General features: G+C 43.9%; 1 protein-coding gene across 1 annotated transcript in view; it reads right to left on the bottom strand.

Moving 5' to 3' along the window:
- Positions 1-67: 67 nt before the first annotated feature.
- Positions 68-26,840, bottom strand: part of tenm2a (teneurin transmembrane protein 2a) — a 177,907-nt gene continuing 151,134 nt past the window's right edge. The window contains 23 exon segments of the mRNA XM_071204656.1: positions 68-2,416; positions 2,525-2,655; positions 3,453-3,720; positions 3,819-3,929; positions 4,064-4,474; positions 5,193-5,462; positions 5,602-6,159; positions 6,567-6,863; positions 6,952-7,187; positions 9,298-9,473; positions 10,070-10,707; positions 10,988-11,161; positions 11,456-11,557; positions 11,853-12,007; positions 13,176-13,405; positions 13,508-13,528; positions 13,838-14,087; positions 15,355-15,498; positions 17,816-18,083; positions 18,356-18,617; positions 19,960-20,079; positions 20,809-21,019; positions 21,948-22,094. Coding sequence (XP_071060757.1) covers positions 1,679-2,416; positions 2,525-2,655; positions 3,453-3,720; positions 3,819-3,929; positions 4,064-4,474; positions 5,193-5,462; positions 5,602-6,159; positions 6,567-6,863; positions 6,952-7,187; positions 9,298-9,473; positions 10,070-10,707; positions 10,988-11,161; positions 11,456-11,557; positions 11,853-12,007; positions 13,176-13,405; positions 13,508-13,528; positions 13,838-14,087; positions 15,355-15,498; positions 17,816-18,083; positions 18,356-18,617; positions 19,960-20,079; positions 20,809-21,019; positions 21,948-22,094 — 5,918 coding nt within the window. The 3' untranslated portion in view covers positions 68-1,678.

The raw sequence follows: 26,840 nt of genomic DNA, 5'->3' as shown, positions 1-26,840 counted from the left end.
ACTACACGCTGCTCAGTTGAAGTAAACAATTATGTTTTATTGATAAGGTTCTCAGAAGAGTCTCGTTCAGTGAATGTATAAGAATCATCCTTTGATAATACTGATTTGGTACATTATGACATCCAGCACGAGTCTCTTCACAGTGAGAGGGATCCATTACTGCTACTGCTGTTGGGATCTAGGACAGATTAACCTCTGCTTTCCAAACCAAAAAACAGTCAAAAACAACAAACTTTGGGTCGATATTGTAGATATGGAATATTAGAGTGCCACAAAACTCTAGAGTAGTAAGACCAGCTAAAGATTTTGCACATTACAAGCCACTTCCTCTTAGAAATATAAAACTTGATATTCTGGACAATATTCTACTGTGCTGCATAAAGGTAGGTCTATACACTGTACATCGAAATATAGCTCGAAAAAACAGATTTCACAGTTTTAAAGACTTTATTTAAAGTATAAACCGCTTCTTTTTTTTTAAACACTTTATTACATAAATTATTCTTTTTGAGAGTGACTATTATTTGCCCCCGGCAGCAAACTGAAATTAATACAAAAACAAAATTTCTTACATATTTTACAAAAGAAAATAAACTCATCCATTAATGTTCATTTGGAATAGAACTGGTGACTCATTCATGATTGTCATATAGTACTAAGAATAAATAAATAAAAAAGAATAAAATAAATACTAACTTAGCATGTTTTTTCCGGACTCTGTGAGTGGTGTGTTTGATCATTCTGTACAGAAGTGCCTTGGTGAAAGTCTCACAATTCTACCGCGACTGAAACGTACAAAACTACGGCATCTACGATATACGCAACATCCTGAAATTTAGTGAAGTCGGACACATATGTAGTAATATGATTCTTCACCCCAATTTAAAATAAACAATGCTGTGTGATACACTGTCCACAAATATAGCCATCACTTTTTTTTACTTTGTTTTTTTAAAAAGTGTTTACGAGTCCATTAACAGCTTGGTTTTGTTGAAGGATGCCGTTAGCTTGTGTGTTGCTTGGTTGGATGTGCGCTGACTCAGCAGCAGAGGACTGGTCCGTGGTGGACGATGGGAGGCCTGAGACAGGGAGACGACTCATAGTATTGGACGACCTTTAACATTTCCTTTGTGTGTCGCGGTTTATGACGTCTTCCTTTGATGTGTAGTTGTAATGGCTGAACTCTGGAGTGGCCTTGTCTCCACTTTGGTCCCTTTGCGTTCAGTGTCTATTAGAGACAGAAAAGCGTTCGCCGCAGAATCCAGCGCAGTACAACTCCACCGCGTGCTCAGTAGCTGTCATGGCCGCCGCTCTCAGTGTGACCCAGAAAATATGGGCGAAAATATCACTATCTTTTTTAAAAAGGGGAATCTTCTTATTCATTAAGCAACGGTTCTCAAAGTTCTTCAGTGCTTTTTCAGTTGTTCAAAGTTTTTTTCCAAAAAAACAACAAAAAAACATTTGACTAAACTTTAAATGTTTTGCCTGTGGCAGTGAAATCAACAATAATATCTTTCATTCTTTTCAAAAGTCCCTGCAGCGTTCCATAGTAACCCCTTTTGTTGGTTAATTCTCCGTGGGTTTCGAGAGGAGAGGGGTCCGAGGAGGCTGGGTAGGAAAAAGGAGCAGGATCTAGAGAAGTGAAAGGTGGGAGAGAGAGGGAGAGTCTGATGGGCTGTTACCTCTTGCCCATCTCGTTCTGTCTGAGGAACTGGATGTTGTTGCTGCTGTCAGCCAGTTCTGGGTACTGCTCCACAGGCAGTACATAGTATCCATCGTAGCCCTGTACTCTGCCCGTTGTTAGGAGCTGCTGCCTCTCCCCCTCCGTCCAGAGGCGACTGCCCCCCTTCCCGTCCCTGGACCTCTGCTGCTCCTTGGCCCAGGCCCCAGCCAGGGCTCTCTGCCTGGCCAGCTCCAACAGTCTTACCTTCTCTTCGTCCACCACGTCCGCAGCAAGCCCATACCGAACGCTCAGTACTAACGAGGGAACGGCAAACTCCACAGTCACGCCTCTCCTCGACCGGCCGCTCACTGTCACATTGATGCCACTCTCCAGTGACTTCCGCCCGTTAGTTAGCCCCAAAGCTAACAGGTCACTGTCCGCAGAGCCGACCTTCACAAAGTAGTGGCAGTCCTTGGCGTCCAGGGTGTAGTGGGTGCCTTCCAGGTACTGAGCGCCATTGAGCACCAGAGCCACTTTACGGCTGTCGTCACTGGCCAGAGAGGACACGCCGGCCACCACCCGGCCTTCCTTCAGAGCCAGCATCACCCCTCGGCCTATTATTGGGGTGCTGGTGCCGAACCAGTGACCCGGCTTGTCCTTGCGTCTTCTCCGTTCCTTGTTGAGGAGACGACCCTCCAGGGCCATGAAAGCCTGGTTGTGACGCTCTGCTGCCTGCTGCACACCCGTGATGAGCTACAAGAGAACCAGGAAGAGTGTTTTTAACTATCTGTGTTGACATAAACATCTGAGCCACTATCACAGGGTTAATATTGGCTTTGATTCTGTCGATGCGCTCCCTACCTGTCCGTTCTCACAGTGCTGGGTGGCCTGCAGCTCGTAGGGCGGCTCCACAAAGTAGAGTGAGTGTCGGGGGAACCCTGGGATTATGTTGCTGAGCTGGAAGCCAAACATCACCAGCCAGCTCTTCACATCTAAGGCAGACAGGAGGGGGATTAATTAAGTGAAACACACAAATGAATATTTTTTTCCTCATAAAAAAGTGAAAGTGTGTTTGCTTGCGTGACTCATCTGGTGTTATGCAGAGCTATCAGCTACTTTACTATCTGCAATACATTCTACTTGCATATTGTTTCAGCAATAATCTGATTCTCCTGCACTCTAGAGATATCAGAGACAATGTCAGGACATACCGTAACAAGCTAAGTTGAGCTTGTTCTGGAGATGTGATTGAATTACGGATCTGCTGAGTATTCTGCTGTATACTCAAAGCCCTGAGGGGCACGTTTAATTATGGTAATGAATATTCAAGGTCTGATCTCAAATGTTATCTTTTATTTAGAGTTTATGACATATGAACAGGTGGAATAATCTTTCTTATTTCCTATTCTTTTAAAAAATATATTTTTTTGTAATACCCATTTTGGCCACAGGAGTGCAACAGTACCTCAGGTTGTAAATGAGACTCAAAGCAGAGTTTATGTTCCAAACAAAAGGAACATGTATTATGTGTTCGTAGTATGTCATATCACATTATTGTCTTGTATTTATTTTGGCAGCAAATCTATTTTCATCATCATGTAACTTGTGATAAATATCATTCTGAAAAAAAAGTTTTTATTTTGTCCTCCCCCTATTATTATGTCATAAGCACAGGAGAGAAAAGAATGTCTAATGGATCACTATTTCAGAAATCAGTTTCTAGATCCCATGGGGAAATTCATACAACATAATTCGACATTTGCACATTAAAAACATATGAATCCTTTACCTGTGACATAATTTTTGACATCCAGCATGTCACTGAGGGGGTTGTTGTTCTTGAACATGTACAAATTGAACGGAGCGGGATCCTTCCCTATCTTGGGCCAGATGCTGTAATCGGGCGAGGTCCAGCGCCCGGCCAACACGTCGTAGTCCCGCTGGGTGAAGTGGACCAGCTTAGTCAGAGGGTCGTAGAGACCGCCGTGGAAACCCACCACCAGCTGGAACTCCGGGTTCGAATCCAGGTACACTTCTCCGTAGGCTGTGTACTGCACCTGGGTGACACAAGTGGAGAACATTTGCAATGCAGATTAGTTTTAACACCTCATTTAATTTTTGAAGCCATAAAAGAATGTGAGATTTTGTAAATTACCTGTTTGATCATTTGCCCATTGCTGCTGAAGACTGCCAGCGGTGTGCCAGTGTTGTCAGAAGCTATGTAGTATTCCTCTCCACTGCTCACCTCCATGGCAAACAAATGTCCCTGATCACGAGAAAGTCATAAAATTGAGGGTACAATGTTTTTACTATAAAGTGAAACCTATAAGTATTCAGGTTTCCCGAGGAAAGATTATCAATATATGCAGATTAGTCGGAATATAAAGAAGGGATATGTACCTGCAGGTCATAGTAGAGTGATGAGATCTCCGAGCTGGAGTGGTTGAAGATGTGTGTGACCCTGGTGGGGTGGTTCAGGTTAGCATAGAAGAACTGCAGGTGCTGCCCCAGGCTGTTCCTGGTGGACACCCTGCGACCCAGCCCATCGTAGTGATACACCACGCTCCAGCCTCCGGGGCCCCGATTGTAGGCCCTCAGCAGCTGACCTTTGGAGTTGTAGTCAAAGACGTCTGAGCCGCGCTGGCTGAGGTAGCCGTCTTCATCCACGCGGTACTGGACGTCTCCCAGGCGCGTGATGCGGTCTCGGAGGTCGTAGCGGAGCGGCAGGATGCGGGCGCTGTTCCCGGGGTTCAGCAGATGGAGGTTACCGTTCAGGTCGTAGCTGTAGCGCCAGGTGGACCAGTCATTCACCTGGAGAAAACAAGGGATGGTGCACAATGTTGGTGCTTCACTAGGGAATCAAGATTCAACATCAGATACTTTAATAAGTCGATAAACTGTGTAGCCAACCAACAGACATTTCAGAGAAACTCTCCCAGTCTTTGGTTTTTTAAAATAAAACTTATTTAACCAACCTGGTATTTATGGGATTTATAATAACTACTAAATATTTTGTTATTTAAGATTAGGAGTTGGTTGATAAAAACATGTAACTCAGTGGTATATATATATATATACACCATTTGTATAGCCTTTTTAGAAGGGGGGGGTGCTGTTTTTAAATTTGACAGTTGAATATAATAATTCTTCAAAGTTCATGTATTTGCAAAAATCTCTCAATCTCTCAGATTTTGAAATTAAATAAACACATGTACTTCTTAGCATTTAGAGTACAGAACATATTTACAATTTAAAGGATCTTTTTCTCACAAAAAGCAGGTAAACAAAATGGCATTTCAATGTCTAATTCTGATAATAAAAAATTCTGTAGTTATTAGGAAGGAGGTTGTTTAAAATATGAAAGTGGAATATTACAGACTAGTTTTGTGTCGTTTCATTTTTGACTCAGAACTTTTTATCCTCAGAACACTTTAATAAAGTGCAGGCAGGGTGAAGATGCTAAAGATAAGACAGTGCTTAAAAAAATCTATATCAAAGAGTACAAACTCTCTCCAAACAAAATATTCACCTTGACGCCACTGAGCTGTCCGTCTCCATCATAATCATAGCGGTACTGAGTGGTGTTGGCGTAGGGCCCGATTTTGAGTTCTCTCTTCACCACCCGTCCCATGCTATCATACTGCACCGTCATCCAGTACATCAGCGAGCGGAAGATCTCGTACTGGACCTCCTTGATGCGACCGTGGGTGTCGAAATGCTTGCTCAGCGTCATAACAGCAGTGGTGATGATTTGATTAATGTCGTAGTAAATGACCCCAAACTTTCCAAAGTGCTCCACCTGAAAGGTTTAGAGAAAAGATGAGTCAGTGGCTGCCAAAAAATGTACATCCACAGACAAATGTGTTTTTGAAATATATATTTTTTGTACATCATTGCTCAAAACTAATGAAAAGTAGACTAGAGGAACATTTTGGCACCTTTCCAGAGATCTCGTCGTATCGGTATAGGTCAACAGGAAGTGGCGTCTCACTGATGACTGGCTTCATGCTGGCGATGCGGAAGCTGTTGTCGTGGTAGGTGTAGTCGAACCTGGCGTTGACCATTCCCTCCTCGCTGAAGCGGTAGATCTGCTTGTCGATGAGCGGGCCCATTTTGCGATAACGGATGGTGCAAGAGAAGCCCCCGCTTTGCAGGTTGACCATCTTCAGCACGCCGGCCGTCTCGTCGTAGCCGAAAGTGACGGCAGTGCTGTCGTACACGATCTCGGACAGCTTGGCCAGCTTGCCGTACTTGTAGAGGACGCGGCGGCCGGTGCCCATGAAGTGCGTGGCCTGAGGTCGGCCGTCCTCACTGAAGTCGTGGATGATGGAGGCGTTGCTCTCTGGAGGGTTGTAGGTGTTGCGGATGTAGCCCACTGACACGTGTGTGAACATGGTGTGGCGCGCCACGCTGGGCATGGTGACCGCTGTGACACGACCCGAGGCGTCAAACTCAAAGACGTACTGTCTCTGGCTCTGCAGCAGCAGCACCATGGACTGGGAGCAGAGAGGGAGGGAAAATCCGGATTAATATAATAGCATTATCAATGGATGACTTGCCTGCTGTGAAATAGCACCGGCAGTAAATTGCTTTCAACTGACACATTTTCATAACCATGAAAATGATGTATTACTCCACTAAATTCTGCAATTCAAATTGCTATTCATGACGTGTTACTTGTTAGACGCTTTTATCCAAAGCGTCTTACATACTCAATACTGTGGACAATCCCCACAGGGGCAATTTGGGGTGAAGTGTCTTGCCCAGGGACACAACGACATGCAGACTGCCGTGGGGTTTGAACCTGTGCTCCGCTGATCCAAACACCAACGCACAATTCCACTGCGCCACACACCTATTCCTGCTTGCCTTGATTTAATACCGAGATGACAATGTGACTTACTTTGTCAAGGTAGCTGTAGCTCCACACCTTCCCATCTACGAAAGAGCGAGACAGGATGCGTCCCTGGGGGTCAAACTCGGTCTTCTCGCTCATGCTCCCCCTCTGCAGCCCGACCAGCTGTCCAGTGGTAGAATAGGACACATTGACCACCGCCAGGCTGCTGCTGGGCAACCACATGGCTGGCCGGCCCTGAGCGTCATACATGATGCGCAGCGTGAACTTCCGGTGGTCATCGTAAATCTTCTCTGTGCGCGTGTTGCGGTCAAAGTCAATAGATAGAAGATTGCGACCATGAGCCTAAAGAAAAGGGGGGAAAGGAGAGGTTTATTTCATCTTCAATGTCATTATTATATCTAACAGGGGTGCGGTGACCAAGACAACTCACTCTGAGCTTCCTCCCGAACACGGTGACCCTGCCCTTGGTCTGCTCCTTGCGCAGACGCCATTCAATGGAGTTGAGGCCGTTGTCAGTGGGCAGGGTGATGTTCCTGCGGCCAATCGTAGGGCTGACGGAGCCTGCCAGGAGGTGGGGCTCGGTGTGAAAGCTGATGCCCATACCATTGGCGTACATCACTCTCAGGGTCCCATTGTTGCACAGCTGGTAGCTGTTCCTCACCTGGTCTGTAGGGGGAGAGAAACAGGTATAAGGGAGGCAAGGACAGAAGCCACTAGGAAGACCAGATGATCTTGGTCTACATGTTGTAAAAATTAAGTTATTAATACAATTTAATAGGATAGTTTGGATGTTTGAGGTGGGGTTACATGAGGTACTTATGTCAGTATAGTAGATGGCAGTCAGCATGCTCCCAGTAAAAAGTCTGAGAGGAGTTAAGGCACGGAAGCTAATATATATATATATTTTATATTTTTCACCACTTTACCTTGCCTCCTCAAAGCTCTTTCCATCAGGGAACTGAAGCCATTACATCCATCTATGTTCTAGCTAAAGCCACCTACATCTATAGAAATAAACAGCCATTCTACCTTGAAGAATCAAAGTCGCTGGTCTACTGCTGTTAAGAGTTTATTTTTGTTATTGTGTGAATTTGATGATTGGGAAATAATCAAAGTCTCACAATTACACAAACTATCCCCTGCAGTCGTCCATAGCAATACATTGGTAAGCTTCCGTGCCATTACTCCTGCCTCCACAGTATCTCATACACATTTTTTTAAAAATTTGTATTTGCCTTCTGCTGGAAAAATCAATCAAGTTAGCTAGAGAAGGAAAAGTACAATCTTAAGCCGAGAAGCTTGTGTCAGTAAGACCCAACTGATGTCTATAAAATATTTATGGCCCTGATTCTTCTTTGCACAAACTCCAAAGTAATCTGAAGGAAAATAGTCAGGCTGAACTGACTCTATCTATAATCTGCCCATCTTTACAGTTTAATGACTCACTCGCAAACACAAGAATGGAAACAGATAAGCCCATGCCTAACGCTGAGGCACAGTGTTCCCTCAGATGTCTGAAAACAAGCATCCCGATCACACGATGCGATTGAAACGAGATACAATATTTTTTACGCTCAGAAATATCTGGTAGATGCGGAAAGAAGGCTTTTCCCCCCTTATAATTTCATTTACAAAAGGTTAAGGGATCAGATAGTGTCTGCATTTGAAGCCCCTCTATAAATGACAGTAATCCATAAGGCCAATTTGTAATAAAGCTCCAGGCACATTTTTAACAATGCCTCAAACAGACAAGTGAAGCTTTTTCCATTGACTTGGCAGCAACGGCCTTTAGATAAATCTTCTTTGCTCTCTCTGTCTGAACGACCTCGTAATAAAACAGAAGCAAGGGAGAGGGGGGGGAGAGAAACGAGAGCTGGAGGGCCGGCGAGAATTCACTGTCCATGAGTTAATGAAGAGAGCGAGGAAGAGAGGGAGATGGTTAAGTGAGTATGTCAGCAGAGAGTGTGCTGAAACCCACACAGTGCGGTGGAAGCCTTAAATGACTTGCAGCTCTGCGAACAACTCTCCCCCCTTTCCTTCCGCAGCGCAGGTGGACTTAGCTGAATACATCTACAACTTATTCTCTCCGAGGCCTTCACAGTCTACTCACACTTCTGTCACGCCACTGGTCAAGGAAACATTATTCTCCTTCTTGTCCTTCCTCTTTAAAGAACCAAATAAGCTCAGGGATCATGGGGGGGGGGGGGGAAGTAGAGGGCTGTGTTTTTAAGTTCTACGGATGTGCGTGAGAGGAGGAAGCTTGAGGGATGAGGAGGATTCACCCCGTGTGAGTTAATGAATATTTTTTTCTGTGATGATATTCAAAAGCAGGATGATCCCAGCTGGGATTAGCAGCTATATATTGGTAATTTCACTCCATGACGGGTAGGGAGAAGAGGGTTGGATGTGGAAAGGAATGGAAAATCATTTCCTGGAGCCGGCTCACAGCGGAGTGAAAATTACAAGACTTTCAATTACAGTCGGCAGGCCGGCGCATATTCACCATCACTGAGGGCGGGTATGTTTTGAATACTGAGATGAAGTAGCTTTAAAGTCTGCCAAAGCTCAGACTACATAAAAACAGACCCACTTTATTGGCTGCTCTATAATTAATTAATATCATAAATATTGATTGATTTATATTGCCCTGTGTTGATGACTAGAGGCAAGCATTTGTCCACCTTCGTGCCACATCCTCTGCAAGTGTTTAAAAATTCATGAGCGGCTCGTTTTCCCCCTGCACGTCCTGTTTGTGCGGCTGAGCGAGTCTCCCTACCTTGGACCACGGTGTACGAGGCTTCGACGGAGGACAGGTTGGTGATGACGGTGACATCGTCGTCTCTGCTGGAGCTCTCGATGTCGATGTTGATGGAGCGCTCGATCTCACGGTGGAGGCTCGTCACCATGCCCGTGGGGTACGTGACGTTGGTCAGGCGGCCCTCGCTGTCGTACCTGGGGGACGGGAGCAGAGCGGTGAGGGGAGGGCGACATGTATCGGAGGGCAAAACTGAAGGATACTGCCACAGAAAACACACTTAATTTAGAAATTCAAAAACTCCATGACAAGGCTTTGTATCTTTCATTTTCATACCACCTGATGTTGTAAATATTTGTCCTTCACATGTTTTGGACACACTCACAAACTCAAAAAGTAAAATTGTGTTCTGAAACTATTATTTTTTTTCATCGATTCATTCATATTTTATAGATTAATTAAGGAATTGATCTATTGAATCAATGTGATGTCTTTTAATTTTTGCATTAAGCCAATGAAAACTCCTGATCAAAAGAGCAAATATAATCTTTATCTAAATGTATCATTTGGTTATTTAACTAATCGTTGCAGCTCTAAAACCTTTTCAAGTCATCCTGAGAGGAACTGGCTGCAGTTGTAAAAGCTAACTCCGGGGGGCAGCAGCACGCTGTGTGAGTTGTCAGAGGAATAATTGGGAATGCAGTCGAACATGGCGAACATAAAACCTGTGAACTCATTAATTTTGTATTTCAGGCTCGTAGGAAAAGTGGTGGACGCTCTCCCAAACACTCACTGGTAAAATGTGGTCCATCCAGTCTCATCAGCTTTGGTAGCCAGGAGGCCCGTGTTGCCACTGTAGCCCATCAGAGCCACTTCCTGGCCCATGGCTGACACGCTCCGCAGCCCTCCGGTGGGGTCCAGTCCCAGCATCACCACCTGATTCTCTGGGAGCAGCACCAGTCTGAGCAGGCCGGCCCCCCCTCCCTGGCCCTGGCCGTCCCTCCTCACCTTCACTGTGTTGTTGCAGTTATCCACCAGTGTGGCCAGCTCTCCGTCAGGGCCATAGGTGAAGTTGTAAAGTGGCTCACCAGTCACTAAGCTGATTGTCTGGATGTGAAGCCCCTCCCCGTTGAAGACATACAGCTCCTGTTCCCTTGGCGATGCGACCTCATACTGCGCAGCTCCTCCGAATCCAACGCTGGAGACGGCGGGGCCCGGCCTGTTGGCTCGCACGGCCCTGATGCGAATGTTGTTGAGGTCTGCGATGAAAAGGGTCCCATCAGGGGACACGGTCAAGGATGTAGGCGAGTTCAAGCCGGCATCTGGGGCGTAGCCGTCATCGCCGTAGAAACAGTTGCAGTTGACATCATTCTTGCAGTCGCAGTCGGAGGCGACGCCAGCCAGGAGAGAGATTTCTCCATTGGTGCTCACCTAGGGAAAAAATGACAGAAAAATGCAATTACAAAAAAACAAAAGTCAACAAGCAATGAAAGAAAATGTCTCACCACAAGCGCAACTCATTTTGTGTTATCAAACCAGAGGGATGTAGTGTCTGTAGATCTGAAACAATCTCAGAATGCCTTAAAAAAATAGAAACACCCACGCAGCCCGACCAGCTGTGCTGTCAGTTTTTGCTTGCCAATAAAATACGCCCAACACATTCATTCTAAAACAACAACGGGGCTGTGTACAGCTTTTCTCCATCTCATACCTGTCTAACTCTGTTGATCTTTTTCTCATCCGTCTCGGCGATGTACAGGATGCCGGTGTGGGACAGGGCGATGGCGGTGGCGCTCTCCAGGGCCGCGTGTATGGCCAGCTTACTGAGGCTGTAGTCGATACCCGGCACTTGGCAATGCATGGGCCGACCTGCGATGATGCTCACCTGTGGGCAAGGACAGAAAATCGATGATCAAACTGATAATAATACCCCAAATATAAAAAAGTGCGCAGCCTTTTCTCTCTAAAAGACCTGCGGTTAAACTTCCCATAATGAATTGGAGAAAGTATAATATTCCAAGAGCTAATTAATCAGTAACGTTGCCGCCAGTGTGAAACTTTGAAAACCATGTTTTAACTTTTACTTCTAAATTGGCTTGAGAAAAGCCTAATTGGCACTAAATCCTGTCACAGCCACCCTAAGGGTCTTGCCGGGCCAATGGAGCCTTGTGGTACAGACCTGGTGGTTCTCAGTGATGCGTAGGACGACATTGTTTTCCAGGATATAGAGAGAGTTGTCCATGGGGTTCACTGCAAGGTCCGTGGGCCACTCGAGACGCACCTAATTTGTAGAAAGAAAAGTTAACCGTGAGATAATATATATGCTGAAGGAGGCGTTTTGAAAGGACGCCAAGGTTCGCACAAGTCTCTCTTATTTTTTTTAAGTGACTGCGGTCTTTACTCTCTTCTGATCCATTCATTTATCCACAGTCTCTTTAATCCCTCCCTAAATCAGTCCCTCTCTGACCTCCTGGCGCGTGTCCACACAAGCTCAGCACTCACTGGGCCGTTAGATCATCATCCATCACTCCATCACCCCGAGTGTCTCCTGCACTTCCCTCTTATGACCGGCGTACCTGGCTGACGTCCATGCTGGAGTCACAGCTCAGCGGCCGCACGGCAGTCAGATCGTTGGCCCCCAGCAAAGTGGAGATGATGCCGTTCTGATCCACCTTCCGGATCATGGTGGCATCCACGAAGTACATCAGCCCGTTTTTATCCACAGCAATACCTGTCAACGCAGAGATGAACACCGTGAGTGACGATTCATAACTCAAACGCTGCGGGGCAACCCAAAGACATTTTAAGTCAATTAAACCGCACTCTTTCCAACGGCTGGAAACGGATGGCAGCCCTGACAGCCCGATTGTTCAATGCTTCATTGGATGACATTGAAACAAGTGATGTGAGGGGCACTGAACTGTTGGAGAAGTGTTAGTTTTGGGATGAGTCATCGGGATGCGGAGCCGAGCTCATGCTCCCCCCAGAGGGCGAAGGTAGACTGCAAGCAGGTTCTTTAGAAAAAGCAAGTGATCTGTTGCACTCTATTTCCTTCCTCGGTTTCTCCTTCCTGCTTTCTTTTTTTGTTCTTGCCCCCCCACCTTTTCTACCTTGTCTCTTCTCGTTTACCAGTGGTGCTGTGTCAGCCTCCTCGGCCTAACAGGCAGCAGGCATTCAAGACAGGTGTGTTTGTTCGAGGCAACTGTGCCCCGAAATAACTCCTAGACGCAACGAGATACACAACAACAGATGGAGGATACAGGGAAGGGCAGAGTGTAAATGAGAGAAGGATGGATAAGGCAGAGAGAGGGCAAGCTGATGCGTGCTTTCTGACTTTTCCTATGTGTGTGTGTGTGTGTGTGTGTATATATATATATATATATATATATATATATATATATATATACACGTACGTACTATCATCTGAAGTCCTACATACACACACTGGTGTCAGAGGCAGGAAATATGAGAGTGACATCCTTGACAGTTTGGTGTCACAATGTTCTGTGATCCATAAAAATAATTCCATTAATAAGTTCAACGTTAACCTGGTTTATAACCTCCTCTGTGTCTGCCCTGCTTTAGTTGAGTCACAAGACGGGCACATTTTAACATGGCATTTTTTAACATGGCATTTTAAGAATTCACCTGAATGCAACAATTTATGATCCCTTAATCATGGATCTGTAATCATAACCAGATATATACGTTGGCTCCCTACCTAGAGCTGCAACTAAGGACTAGTTTCCTCATAAATTCAATAAAAGTCAATTAAATGTCACAACTTTCCTCCACAGGGTTACCAACTTAAATGTCTTAGGTCCAAAAAACACATTTTAAAAAAGCAAAAATAAATCATTAACCTAATTCTTTCCTTAGAGTTTTTGCCAGTGGCTCACCTTTGGGGCTCATAAGTGTAGCTTCAGTGGCTTTGCCTCCATCCCCGCAGCGCTCATCAAAAGGCAGGCACTGCTCCCCGGTCCCAGCAACCACCTCTGCATTGTCCGACAGCAGGCGGCCTCCCGTTAATGAGCGCACGCGGTAAATTCTGCGCGAGTTAGTGTCCGAGATGAACAAAGCCCCAGATACTGGATCCACTGCCAGGAAGTACTTATGGGTCGGGTTGTTACTGAAGGCGACATGAAAAGAATACGTGATCAGTGAAAAGCTTGATTTTATATGAAGCACTTTTTCATTGTTAACTTTTCTTTTATAGTTGTAAGGATCTTACCTGTGTCTGAAATCTTTGTTCCTTTGAGGAAGGAAGCAAGACAAAAGCACATTTTAATTCACACAGTCTGCGGAGAGCAACCTACAGAGAGCAATACAAAGCTGGCTGTGGTGTGAACAACAGCATTTAGCCATGGGTAAAACACCCTGGAGAAAATCTAGTACATTTCCATCCCCAGTGTCTCACTTTACTTTTTTTTTATAGAGGATGCAATCCTACATGTTCAATGTACCGAAAATATCTATTTTCTCCCTCTGCGTCACCTGTCATCTTACTTTAATCTAACCAGCCCATCCATCTAAAAACGTGTAAGCCTTCTAATGATTATACCTTAATTCCAGGATGCCAGTTGTGTTCATAGATGGGTAGACCCTTCGCACAAAGTTGAGATCCCCGACATATATGCTACCATCGGTGCCCATTGCCAAGGCGACCGGTGCCAGTAGCTTGTTGCCGTCTGCCAGGCCGTTACAGCTGGGGCAGGAGATACTGCGCCTCCGTCCGTTTCCCATGATGCTGAGGACCACCGGGGGCTGCTCGGTCACGAAGATGTTCTCACCACTTCCCTTGTGAAGGACGCCTGGACAGGGTCAGAGGGTGGAGAGAAATAAGACTAGATTCAGGATCATCACTTCAATTAGATGATCTGTGGTAACACTCAGTTAGGGCAATAGAAGCTGTATCTCATATCTCAACATTTAGAGGGGGTGCCAATAACTTCAGGGGATGGTCCCCTGAACTTTAATCTCAAATTGCCTTTAGGTTGACATTTGTGTGAGCAGATAAAATGTCTCAAAAACTATTGGATGGATTCCTATTAAATTTGGTGCAGACTTTATGTACCACTTTAATAACTTCAGTTTTTCATCTAGTGCTATCATTAGGTCTAACTTTGTATTCGTCAAATACCAAACTAATAAAATTCCTACCATGTTCTGTATTCTTTTCCTCAAGTGCAAGCTAAACTACGATGGTAAACATTAAACTTTTCAAATATCAGCCAGTATGCATTGTTATTGTTGGCATGTTAGCATGTTAGCATGATGTCAGCTTGAATAGTTGCTAGCGTGGCTGTAGGCTCTTTATAGCTAAATATATATTTTTTCTTGAGGCTCACAAGCAGCTGATATTGTATATTTTTGGTTTAACATTAGCCCTTTCCAAAGTAAAACGGTGTACAATTCATCTTTTTCAGGAAAAACATACTTTTACTGTAGAGCTGGCTAGCATAAGGTAAAGAGGAAGGCTTGGCTTAATTTCCCCCACTTCTAAAAATACCACCAATGGTTCTCCAGTTGTGTCCATTCCATTAGTGAATGGATTGTCACAGCAGGTGAACATTGGTGCATCAGCCCATAGATATTGGCCTGCTTTTTAGTATTACTGTGCAGAGTGTATGTTAGATGATGCAACAAGAATGACTCCCCCTCGCCTAGAAATCAGTTTCTGGAAAACGTACATTATCTCTGCTCCCCCACCCTCTTCCACTTCCCTACTCCCTGCCTTTGTTTCAGTAGCTTTTGCTAATTGGTTGGTGACGGGGCTCATGTTTACTAAGTTGGGCTGGCTTGGATGAGGGTTTCAAACTAGGTGAGACAACTCAAGCATTTCCTGTGAAAATCCACACCGACAGGTAAAAAGAGGCTCTTGGCAATTGCATGTGAACCACAGGAAGCAAACTGACTTACCTCCTCCCCAAGACAATAGCACGTTTAGTGAGATATACAGTACTGTAAACATGTTCTACACGGGGGAATGACTAAAAATACATTTGAAGTAAAGCATGGAAAAATATGTCCTTTGCTTATCAGTGAGGGAATATACACATAGGGTGTGTGTGAACGTACCACTGCGTGTGTTGAGTATATGATGCTTGTCGAGTGACCAGCCGCCCAGACTGGTGGGATCCAGTTCGTAGCCTTGCAGAAGGGCTGTCCTCTTCTCCCAGAGGATGAGATTGGCACAGGACTCGTATTCATAGCCCACAGACACTACATGTAGGAAAGGATACAGGTGAGAGGAATAGATGAAAAAAGAGGTGAGTATCAGAGAATACATACAAATGAACAACCCAGTCTCACGCCATTTCGTGTTATACTCAAAATTAATTAATTTAATCTATTGATTCGTGTTCACAGGACGATTTTAAAGCAATGTATTTATATTGGTAGTATGTTTCGTGCCTGCACCACGTCTTTTTGTCCGGTCGGGTCTTGGAATACCAGAAGCTGTGTGGTTCATAAAAACATGTTCTTACTCAATATCTTACCCTAAGCCTAACCATCCCTTTTATTTTAAATTGTATAATGTCTGAGTTTTGTTGCCGTCCGCGAGGAAAATAAATGGGGCTCAGAGCCTCAGAATACTGAAATCTGTATTTTTTGTCATCTTTTTTTCCTTCTAATTAGTTATTATTTGGTGCAGGCACGAAACTTATATACCAATAGAAATACATCGCTTTAAAATCGTCCTGTGTGAAAAAAATGCGAAAATCGTGTTGGTGAACACAAATCAATAAAATTGTTCTGTGTCAGAATACTGAAATCTGTATTTTTTTTAAATCTGTTTTTCCTTCTAATTTGTTATTATTTACATTGCTTTTAAAATGGCGAAATCGTGTTGGTGAACATGAATCAATAGTTTAATTTTGTGACTATAACACGAAATGCCGTGAGACTGTGTTGAAATGAAACGGGAAGCGAGGATGTGCAAAACTTGATCAGAGCATATCCTCCTAAGGTAACTTAAGTTGTGAGTTGACGTGTGATACACAGAGAAGCTAGTTAGCACCTGTACCGAAACCTGCACTCGCACCTAACTAACACTCTCACAAGCTGCTAATTCAATTAAAAACCTTGTTAATTGGGCAGATTAGCCGTGCGGGCCTTTAAATGTTTGCCAAGAAGTGAACCCTGATGCACATGACCGAGCCCAGCTGATTTGGCTAAGTGTACAAAAAAAGGAACATTTGTTATGATGACAAGTTAAGACAAGTTTTTTGCGCATACGTACGTGTATTGTACTGTATGTGTTCATGCATGTGTTCGTTGTTATGTTTAAACTTGTTAAAACGAAATGTGTGTTAACACATCAACTCCCACCTGAGTTACAGTGAGAAATTATCTTGCCAGCACATTTTCAGCTTTACTGCAAACAATAATGTATTATACCTGCATCTGAATCCAAGCTTAGCAAGACATAACTTAATCGTAGACATTGTATTTGATTCGAGAGCTTTGAGAAACGTCAAATGTACAGCTACTCTAGAGAAGTATGGGATCTTTGAGTGAATGTAATTTCACAAACAGTGTGTCCCTGTTGATTTGACTCCACACTGAGGTCCCAGATGTCCACTGCATCTGTGGCCTGACAGCGGTGTTTGGCTGACAGCATCTGTGAGCGACTGTGACAGCAGAATGTAATAGCACTGAGGCTCCCCTGGACCCATGCTAGATGTTCCAGCAGCTAACTGCTAACTCACCCTGATGGCTAATAACCCTTCACCACAGTTACGGCTGGCTGAATGAACCAATCGCGGCTTCAATGAAAAATAGACGTATGAGAAAAAACAAAAGGCACTTAACTGTGACTACTTCCTAATGGATGGAGGCTGGGTTTCTGGCGTATTAACTCTCCTACAGGCCCCCCAATTAGCCCTCTCTCTCCCTTTGTCATAGCCAGTGCTGGCTTACTGGTAAAGTTTCTAGTCAACTGGAGAAAAAAAAGGAAACCCTTATAACTGCTTCTCTTCTGTCCACCCCTTAAAACTCACGGATGGATTACTGAACAGATCTCGGCATCATGTACAGGCAAAAAAAGTGTCAGGCCCAACCCTTTAAAAAAAGATACATATCAACTAGCAATAGAACCAAAATGACCTAATAGTAACATTACAATTATCTCAGAGACACAAAAGGGTTTCAAAGACTTAAAGCAACTACAAAGAAACCAAAGCAACTACAAAGAGACACAAAATGACCACAAAGAGACTTAACAAAAAGGGGTATAACAACTACAGACAAAAAACTACAAAAAGACAAAGAAAATAATTAAATTTGAATAAAAAATTAACACAGATAAAGTAAAATGAGATCCAAACAATTTTCATAGGGACAAAAGTTGATTACAAAGCTAAAACATAAACAAAGGGGCTTAAAGAAACTACAAAATGAAACAAAACTGACCATAAGGACACAAAAGTTATTTGTAACATGTACGAAGAGAAACAAAGTGTCTAAACAGCTTTAAAGTGGGTGGTGGGACCTTTTGTATATCTGTTGACAGAGCCCATTTGTTACTTCCACTCACCAACAGCTTGAGATAGCCCGTAGACCCTCTGCCCATATGCGTCGGTCTTATCCCAAATGTAGGTGTAGGCCAAATTGGGCGAGGCATGGAACCACTTCTGGAAAAGATGGCCCTCCACTGCTACCATGAGGTGAACCTTCAGCAGGCCCATGGACACCACCGCTGGGGTCATGGTCACCTTGAGCAGGGAGCGGTAACCCTGAGTCCTGGAGCTTAGGTAGCACAGCTTTAGACTCGAGCCGGGCACCTCGATCAGCTCATGCAGCACCTGGAAGACAAAGAGAGAAGATGACAGGGGAGGGGGATTAGGCGGGATTAGAGAGAGAGGGAGTAATGGGGGTCACGCTTCCACTGACGGCTGAAGGACAAAAAAGGGGAAAAAACAATGGAAGAAATAAAGAAAAAGAGAAATAGGGGAATAAATGGGGGGGGGGGGGGAAGCTATGGGAGTGAAAGAGAGGAGATAGAAAGGAGAGTGGGAAGAGGGTGAGGGAACCAGAAGGGAGATTAGCCGGCTGCCAGAGGTCAGTGGTACTGCACCTGTGTCTCCGGTATGATGGGTTTCTCCCCTGGCTTGGAGCTGAAGAAGGAGGAGAGAGGGGATGCAATCACAAGAGGGTCAGGCCTGACGAAGCCGCTCAGGTCACAGCCCGGGATCGTGTTCTCTTCTGTCTTAAGCACCAGAGTGTCCATAGCATAAAACTGGCTCCAGGGCAGCCACACGGTGCGCTCCTGGCTCAGGAAGGGGGCGCGCTCGAACCGCAGAGTCAGTGACGCACCACCGTTAGCTATCAGGTCAAACCTGGAGAGGTTTAAAAGAGGATGGGAATGAGGTACAGATGGGGACGTGTTGTGGTGGACGAACATTGGACTGTCAGTGTTTCTAGTAATGGCTAAACTCCACTGCTTTAATTTAACAATAAAACGAAAGAATTGTACAAAAACCTTTAGCTACACATATAGAAAGACAGTCTAGACAACAGTTAAAGGTCTGAAATGTAAATAGCACTCAAGAACACTGGTCTCATTGTAACAGATTGTATTAGATGCTCTTTAACTTGTTGTCTCCGAATGATGATTAACAGCTGCAGGGTAATGGTTAGAATAGGAACAAAAAGGTTGTAAATGGCCAGAGCTTTTTAAGTGTGTGGACTCGCTGCTGCCTCCAACCACTGCAAGGAAATAACACTCATCAGAACTAGACAAGGTCAGACAGGGACATGAGAACATGTGCATTCAAGTCATAAGTCTCTGAAACTGGTTAGTAACTGCCCCTGAAATGCAAATGTAATTAAATGTTACAAAAGTTCAGATGTTTCAGCGGCAGCTCGGCCTAAGTGGAAGAAAATGCTGCAAGGAAAGCGTAGGTAAGAGGAGGAGACCTGAGACAGGAAACACAGAAATTGTACATTTAATGAATAGGGGTCAGCTTAAAGCACCAAAGAAACACATTTTCTAATAACGTGTTACGGGTGCCAGCCAGACTTTAAATTCAATAAAACTTGTAGGGGAATATTGGACAGAAAAGTTAAATTGAAGCAGCATAAAACTGGAGCTCCTGCAGGAGAAAGGGAGAAACATGTCAGGTGAGATACCCAAATGTGGTCAGAAGGTGGATATTAAAGCAAAGAGCTGCAGAACTTAAAAATCCAATTTCAAGGTTGCTTTTCAGTTTTGCTTTAAAAGTTTCTTTGACGGCCTGTCATTCACTTTCACATATTAAAACATGTTTATTTCAAGTGAAACTTCTGCTATTATAAAACATGATAATGCCTTATTAATTATAAATAATAACGTTTTTTTTCCAGCAATTATTGTATTATTATTTATAGTGTTTTTTATATTTCTTGAACATTTTACCCATTGTTTTCATTCAATTTTCCTTTCCGTTATGATTCTTATTAATATATTTTCACTTAGGATATTGAGTTTTGACTCCCAGTTGTGTTGTTCTTGTAAATACATTTCCTCTTCTCTTACTCAAAATCCCCTTTCTTTGCTGTATCTAATTATCTATTGCTGTAACAGCCAAGATTCCTCAAGGGCTTATTATTGTTTTCTAATCTAATCAAATCTAATCTAATAATAACACCTATGTGGTGAGGTAGATTCAGCAAGGAGCGCTGGGTAGCTGTTGTACATACATTCCATCCTGCCGTGTCAGCGTGTATCCGTAGTGGGGATAGTTGACAAAAGACACGTTCACCCCCACCAGAGGGGTTCCATCTGTAGTCAACACCTGACCCCGGATCAGAGATGCCAAACTGGAAGGAGACAGAAGAGACAGAGTGAGAGAGCGATAGTCAGCCCAATCTTCCTAACCATCCATCATCTGGTTTGATTAATCCCACCATCTTTCAATCATCCAATTTGCCCATTCATTGCTCCGGTCTTCCACCCCTCATTAATTAGAAACAATCAGCAAACTCCGCCATCTAGATTAGCTCTTGTCAATCATGTATACAAAACATGGCAATGTGGGATGTGTGTGTATGTTTGCATGTGACTGTGTGCCTTGGAGAACTGCCACATATAGAATAACATATAACTTCACTTTGATGAGCTTTCCTTTGAAACATCTGATGTAGGCGTGTGCAAATGTGTGCAGACAAGAATCAGCCCCATGGACAGCGCTTCACAGCTCTGCTAAATCTTGCGGGGAGATCTTGCCTCGGCCCTGCTTTGGCTCTGGGATTTGATAGGACCTTGGCGGGCTCTGTGAACCATTCTAAAGTCTATTTGATATTTACGTCATTGGATCTAAAGTTGTGCTATTTTTCACCGCATGCATTTACTCGTATAAATGTCAGACCTTCGCAGAGCATCAAACAATATTCTCAAACATGCAATCTCACAGGCATAGACCCCTTTAACATGATTGGCCAGCATGAGCATGACATACATACATTTTCCTAGTGCGTACATCACACATATGTCCACCGTTCTATTCTAAATATAGCACCATGAATCCTAATGTGGTTTTCTTGCCATACCTCGAGTTGAAAGGGTTTTCCCCAGGGAGGATATGGGTGCTGTCCCGTCCCACGAGCATCTTGACGCGGTCGTAGAAGGAGCGGACGCGTGGCTGGGACAGGGGGTTCTGCTGGATGACCAGGAGGGGGTCCCGGGAGCCGCGGCACAGCGGGCTGTTCTGGCAGGGACTCTGGATGCAGCAGTCTGGGTCCATGCAGTCTGTGAGTCCATCTGGGAGAGCAGTAACGAGGTTGTGGTGTGTGAATAGCAAGGAATGCAAAAAAAGCTACAGCCAACTTTTTACATTCCTGATTTAATATTTTGATAATCTTTGATTCTTTCGTAAAGGAAAGATTGTTATTGGCATTCATAGTGAGAGCTCTTCTCATTAGCTCTCTATCTTAATTTACTTTTCTTGTCTAACTTGTTTATTTCTTTCACTAGCAAGAGATAAAGGGCAGTTCCTCCCACCTGTACTGTAGCTACCTTAAAACAACATGGCGTTTCGCTTGTTGTGCTCCAAGTTCGGAAAGATACATGTGTTACTCTAGATAAAAGCTTGTTCTAAGCGGTTTTATGTAGGAACTATTTTCTTTCTCCTAAAGTACACCTGCATACGAGTAAGCACAAGTCCATGAGTATATTTATGCTGCCTTGTACACAATGATATGAGTTACTGCCGAGTCTGGGCAAAACATCATCCTTTTCAATTGATCCTATAAGACATTTGAGAGAAATTGGAATAAAAAACATATTAATTACTGAGTTATGGACAAAAATGTGTTTTGTGAGGTCACAGTGACCTTTGAAAAACAAAGTCGTATCAGGTCATCCATCAGTTTAATTGTACGTTTGTGGCATGTTTGAAGACATTTTCTCAAGGCTTTCCTCAGATATTGAGTTGGTGGTGTGGACGCTAGAGGCATACAATAGTTCCTACATGAAACCGCTCACAACATCTGGATTATGTGGAGCAACACGGTCAGAATTTCTGGAAAAAGACATAGCTGTTCTTGAAGTTATTTATTTGGCCCTTTTAATCTAGTTGCATTATATTTGAGGGAAGGCAGCCATCTCAAGGCTGATATTGCCAACAGTTGGCAACTCACACTAAAGACATCTACATTGATAAATGTTCTCCTGCTCCCCCCATATTCACCTCCTTCGTTGTCCTTGTTGTCGGCGCAGGAGGTCTCCATGGCAACACTGCATCCTGGGCCCCTCCAGCCTGTCTGGCATTCACAGTGCCAACTCTGCTGTCCCATGGTGCACTGGCCGTTCCCGTTACACAAGTTAGGACAGCCGTCTGCGAGGAGAGGACAGGCGGATAGAGGGGGAGGGAGGTAAGAAGGGAGGAGAAGGGGGGAGGGAGGGAGGGGTGGTGGGTAAGAAGCAGGGTGATGCTTGTTTGTTTTATCACTGATGATGCACAGGCGAGCACACGTTCGTACACACACAGGCGCTCTCATGTGGTTATGATAGACCAATGAGTCTCACTCAATTCAATAAGCACGTGGTAGCATATTGTAAATATCGATTGTTCAAAAAGTCTATTCAATTCAGCACGTTCGATTTTCATGCACATCCCATCCGCATGTCTCTGCGCCCTTTGGGATGGCAGCTAATGTGTGTGTGTGTGTGTGTGTGTGTGTGTGTGTGTGTGGAAAGAACTCTTGATTCACTTACTTGATGGAGCCCCACACTATCGTCACACTCTCTCTCTTACTTATGATGCAGTGTAGGTAATGGGATTCTGATGGCTTGAGAGTAATGCTTTCTCATGAGAGAATGGGATTATGTTTGATAGTGTGTGTGTGTGTGTGTGTGCGTGTGTGTCTGTGCCGTGGCAGTCTATGAACTAATAAACCTTCACATTAGATTATGCAAAAAGCTCTACCAGAATCTGAGGCCCTGGAGCCAAGAAAGTTCTGTAACTAGCATAGCAAGGCCACCCACAACTCCAGAGCGACTTTAAGGCGAGGAAGATCAGGCATTTTAAGGGCATCTGGATAGGGAAATGTGCAATTATAGAAGACAGTGCCATCTTGAGAAATTACTATCTGGTAGCTCCTGGTTGGTTGAAATGGTGATTTTTTCTTTTTCAAAGAATAGCTTGACATTTTGAGGAATATGCTAATTCGTTTTTGCAAAGTGTAACGTGAGTTTAGCTTAGAATAAAGGCTAGAAGCAGCTAGCTTTGCTCTGTCTAAAGGGCACACAATTCACCCCACAGCACCAATGAAGTGTGTAGATCTTCTTTTGCTTAGCTGTCTAAAAAGGTGTTAACAAACACACCAAAGTATGGTTTTACTGGGAGTAAGAATGTGAGGGACTACATCCTAGCTAGGAGCAGTGACCTTGTTATATTTGTCAAATGCAACCAGCAGAGATTTTAAGAGCTTTTTGTGCCCGGTCAAGACTATGTCCCAAACACTAACTTACTGTTCACATGTTCTCCTTTGTACAGTTAAGACAGGGCCAAGCTAGCTGTTTACACTTGTTTCCAGTCTTTAAGCTAAGCTAACTGGCTACTGGATCCAGCTAAATACTGAATTTACAGATATGACAGTAGTATTAACCTTCTGAGGTAACTCTATGTAGGGAGTGTATATTTCTTTAAGACAACTCCTATATCTAATCTTGATCTAAATTTTCACGGTGTTCATCACACTTGGCGGGTGTTTTGTTTACGCCTTAAGGAAGTGTAGTGCGAGCTCATTTATTAGTAGTCACTGTGTAGCGTATAGAGAAGGACATCCTATACCGTTAAACCGCTGAAAGGCATGCTGGGTACAGACTTCTGTAGCTTATTAGAGTCCATTCAGACATGTAAAGACAGAGAGACAGGCACTTTTCTGAAGGACCATCATTCTACGAAATTGGGTCCTTTTATCCTCTAAATACCAAGAGATAAGAACTTTTGTTTATAAAAGCTCACTGACATTTTTATTTTTTATAATTTGCATTCACGCTGAGACACTGTTGCACATCGATGTCTTTTTAAAAAAAAACTTTAACCCTGGCCTTACAATTTTCCCATTTTGCTTTCAATTCAAAACTTTTAGCATTCACCAAGTCTGTGTGTTTGCCACATTATAATCAGGGAGAGTCGGCGGAAAAAAGGCAAAATGACACACAATGACAATGTTTTCTCCAGCAGCACAAAGAGCCTCTAACAAACTTGTCACAGTGATTTCCTCCTCAATAAATGAAGGAGCAGGATGCGACACTCTTAAGTCTACCCACGGGATATGGAGGCAAAGGCAGGGTTGACTGATAAAACAATACGTGCATGCACGCAAAGGCACTTACTAAAAAACACAAACACACACACTCACAGACACACACACACCCAGCACGACGCACCCTAGAGATATTACCTGACATTTCCCACTCAGTAGTAGTGTGCTGACACAGAGTGAGGAAGGACAAAATAGCCCAGCCAGATTATGAATATGAAATGCTTTTCATTGAGTCCCGCTCAATAGATTAATGAACATATTTTCACTCAAGTTGCTCTGTAGGATTTTGCCCTCTAACAAATCGCTGCATCAATAAAGCCATGCATTATGAATACAAATAGTGCAATCTAAACCGTGGCAGCGGCTAAATTAACAGGCATTTCACCCCGATTGGCATTTTATCATACGTCTCAAGCACCAGGCGATGAGGGAAAATCAACAGAGGACTTTGAGAAAGACGCCATCTTGTTTGAACTCCTAAGAAAAAGGGAGGAGGGGGGGGGGGGCAGAGAAGCTTAACCACGTTTTTCAGCTCAACAAGACGAATCAAATCAAAGGTTTTTTATCTTTAATTATGACCATTTTCTGCATCAGAGGACTGCTCACAATGCTGTATTAACAGTCAGGCTGGAATAGATTGTCCCCAAGTATTGAGCGCGGAGAACAAAGGCAGTTAGCAGTGATTGCCTGTTAAATGGAGTTGCCATTTAAAGCAACCAAATACTTATGAAGCACCCGGACAGGACAATCTATAGCGGCCATTGATCGGCTTGCCTGGGCAGGCCTGACACAAGACTCCTCTCTCTTTAATGCCAGGGCCCAGTCGATACCCGCTCATGCTAACTAGAATAAAGTGGGATTTCAGAAACTATTAACTCCACCCTCCTCACTAATGTAGTTGGACTGATAAAATCCCCTTAAAGAGGAGACGAAATTGCCTTGGGTTATGGGTCAGCACACACACACTCTGGTGCGGTGTGTGTCAGGGTGTATGACTGGATAAAGAAAGATACCGCTGCGAGGGAGGAGTGAGATAGAATGAGAACTTATAGCATTAAAGAAGACTTTGAGCTAAAAGTTTCAACATGTTTTCCAATGTTTCCAGCTCTGTCTCCTCGAAAGGTCATAAAGTAAAGGTCACTGCCATAAATCCAGGTGCCTAAAGATGGACCAGATAACGCCGCACTTCCTGGGATAAACCTCCACTCATCCACTCCTCCGGTTCCTAATGAGCTACCTTGGAAATGATATTGATTACGGTACCCCTCTGCTTCCCTTTGGCTCCATGCGTTCTTCTTTACTCTCCCTCCCTCTTTAACCCTGCGATTTACCTTTTCTCTGGGCTGGCTCTTCATAAAACAATGAGCGCTATTCCATTAAGTGTAGAGGGTGAGAGGACACTCTCAACGGTGCTCGGGGGACCTGTACTGTCAGGCAATCTGTGCCGCTCTGTGTAACCCCACAGAAGTTCACCGGCGAGGCTATCTATTAAGCATTCCTGCCGTGCATTTGGGACAACTTAGCCTGGACATGCACCTTTCTCTGTTTGGGTTCATGTTTAACCTTACCCATGATTCTGTGTAGCTTTATGCGATCTTACTTAACTGTTTTCTATATCTGGCCTTACATTGGAGGGTATGAGTTTAACGAAAAGATAGAGAATCTAGAATAGCGCGCTGAGCCACACTCACACAATCAAACAACACATACATACTCACCGAACATAAATGTATAAACCGCTCCACCATTGCTGGGAATGTTGCCACAGATACCCAGATGTAAACACACACTTTTTTGACACCATATTAAAGACCCCGTGAAGTGTGCGCCTGTGCATGATCTGTTATGCTAATACATATAGTAATGACCAAAATTGTCCATTGAAACCCATATCAAAAGATGTTGGAATAGCAACTAATTTGATGAGTTTTGAATTTGCTGCCGTGAAATCCGCAGTTGACCTCCGCCTTCGTGGGCGTGGCTTGCGAGCTACTGCGTGACGTCACAAGATGGTCGCCTCCGAAGTGTTTACATTCATCACAGTGTATTGTTTCTCTGTTTCAAAGTCGAATTTATCAAAGTTTTTGAGCGAGTATTTTACTGGAAAGTGTGTCGGAGTCGACTGGAAGTGATTGCCAATCGAGAAAACCTGACAATGGAGGCGACAGTGAAGAAAAAGGGAGGAAAAACACACGGGAAGCGATGCATTGCCGCTGGCTGTAGTAATGTCAAGTCTGCCGAAGTGGCGATGTTTCTGTTCCCAAAAGATGAAGGTGAGTCTGGCTGGTGTCATTGTTTCGTAGATTCGTTGATTGTTCATGACAAATAAAGGCCACTGGTCGATTCGAGAGAGAGAGAAAGAGAGACTGAGAGAGTTACAGGGTTGTTGTTAGCATCTAGTGCTAGCTCGGAGCTAACGGAGATTAGCTGTTTCAAGAGGGAGAGTCCTCTCCTGTTGGACTGAGAGAGATAACGTCAGCTCAGGGAGGTAAAGGACTCTGAGTGATTAGATTGTAAACTGTAGCCTAAGTTATCTCAGTTGGTTTGGTCATCTATGTAAACAAATATTTCCATCTATGTTAGTTGTATAAAATAGGTTAAGAAATCCTTCCAATGTTTTTTGATTATTGAAATATATGTTTGATATGAGTGTTGAGAGCTGTATCCATAAATCTCTTAATGTTGCCCTCAAAGTGCACCAGATTGATGCCTTTAACTTCAATTTAAAGAAAAACATCTTCCCGGGTGAGGGTGTGAGGTCATCACAAATAAAACAGGTTCACATGGATAGGATACTAGATAAGTGTGCA

This window comes from Pseudochaenichthys georgianus, chromosome 10, assembly GCF_902827115.2.
Source record: "Pseudochaenichthys georgianus chromosome 10, fPseGeo1.2, whole genome shotgun sequence".
NCBI classification, from domain to species: Eukaryota; Metazoa; Chordata; class Actinopteri; order Perciformes; family Channichthyidae; genus Pseudochaenichthys; species Pseudochaenichthys georgianus.
This window is presented reverse-complemented; position numbering and strand designations above follow the sequence as displayed.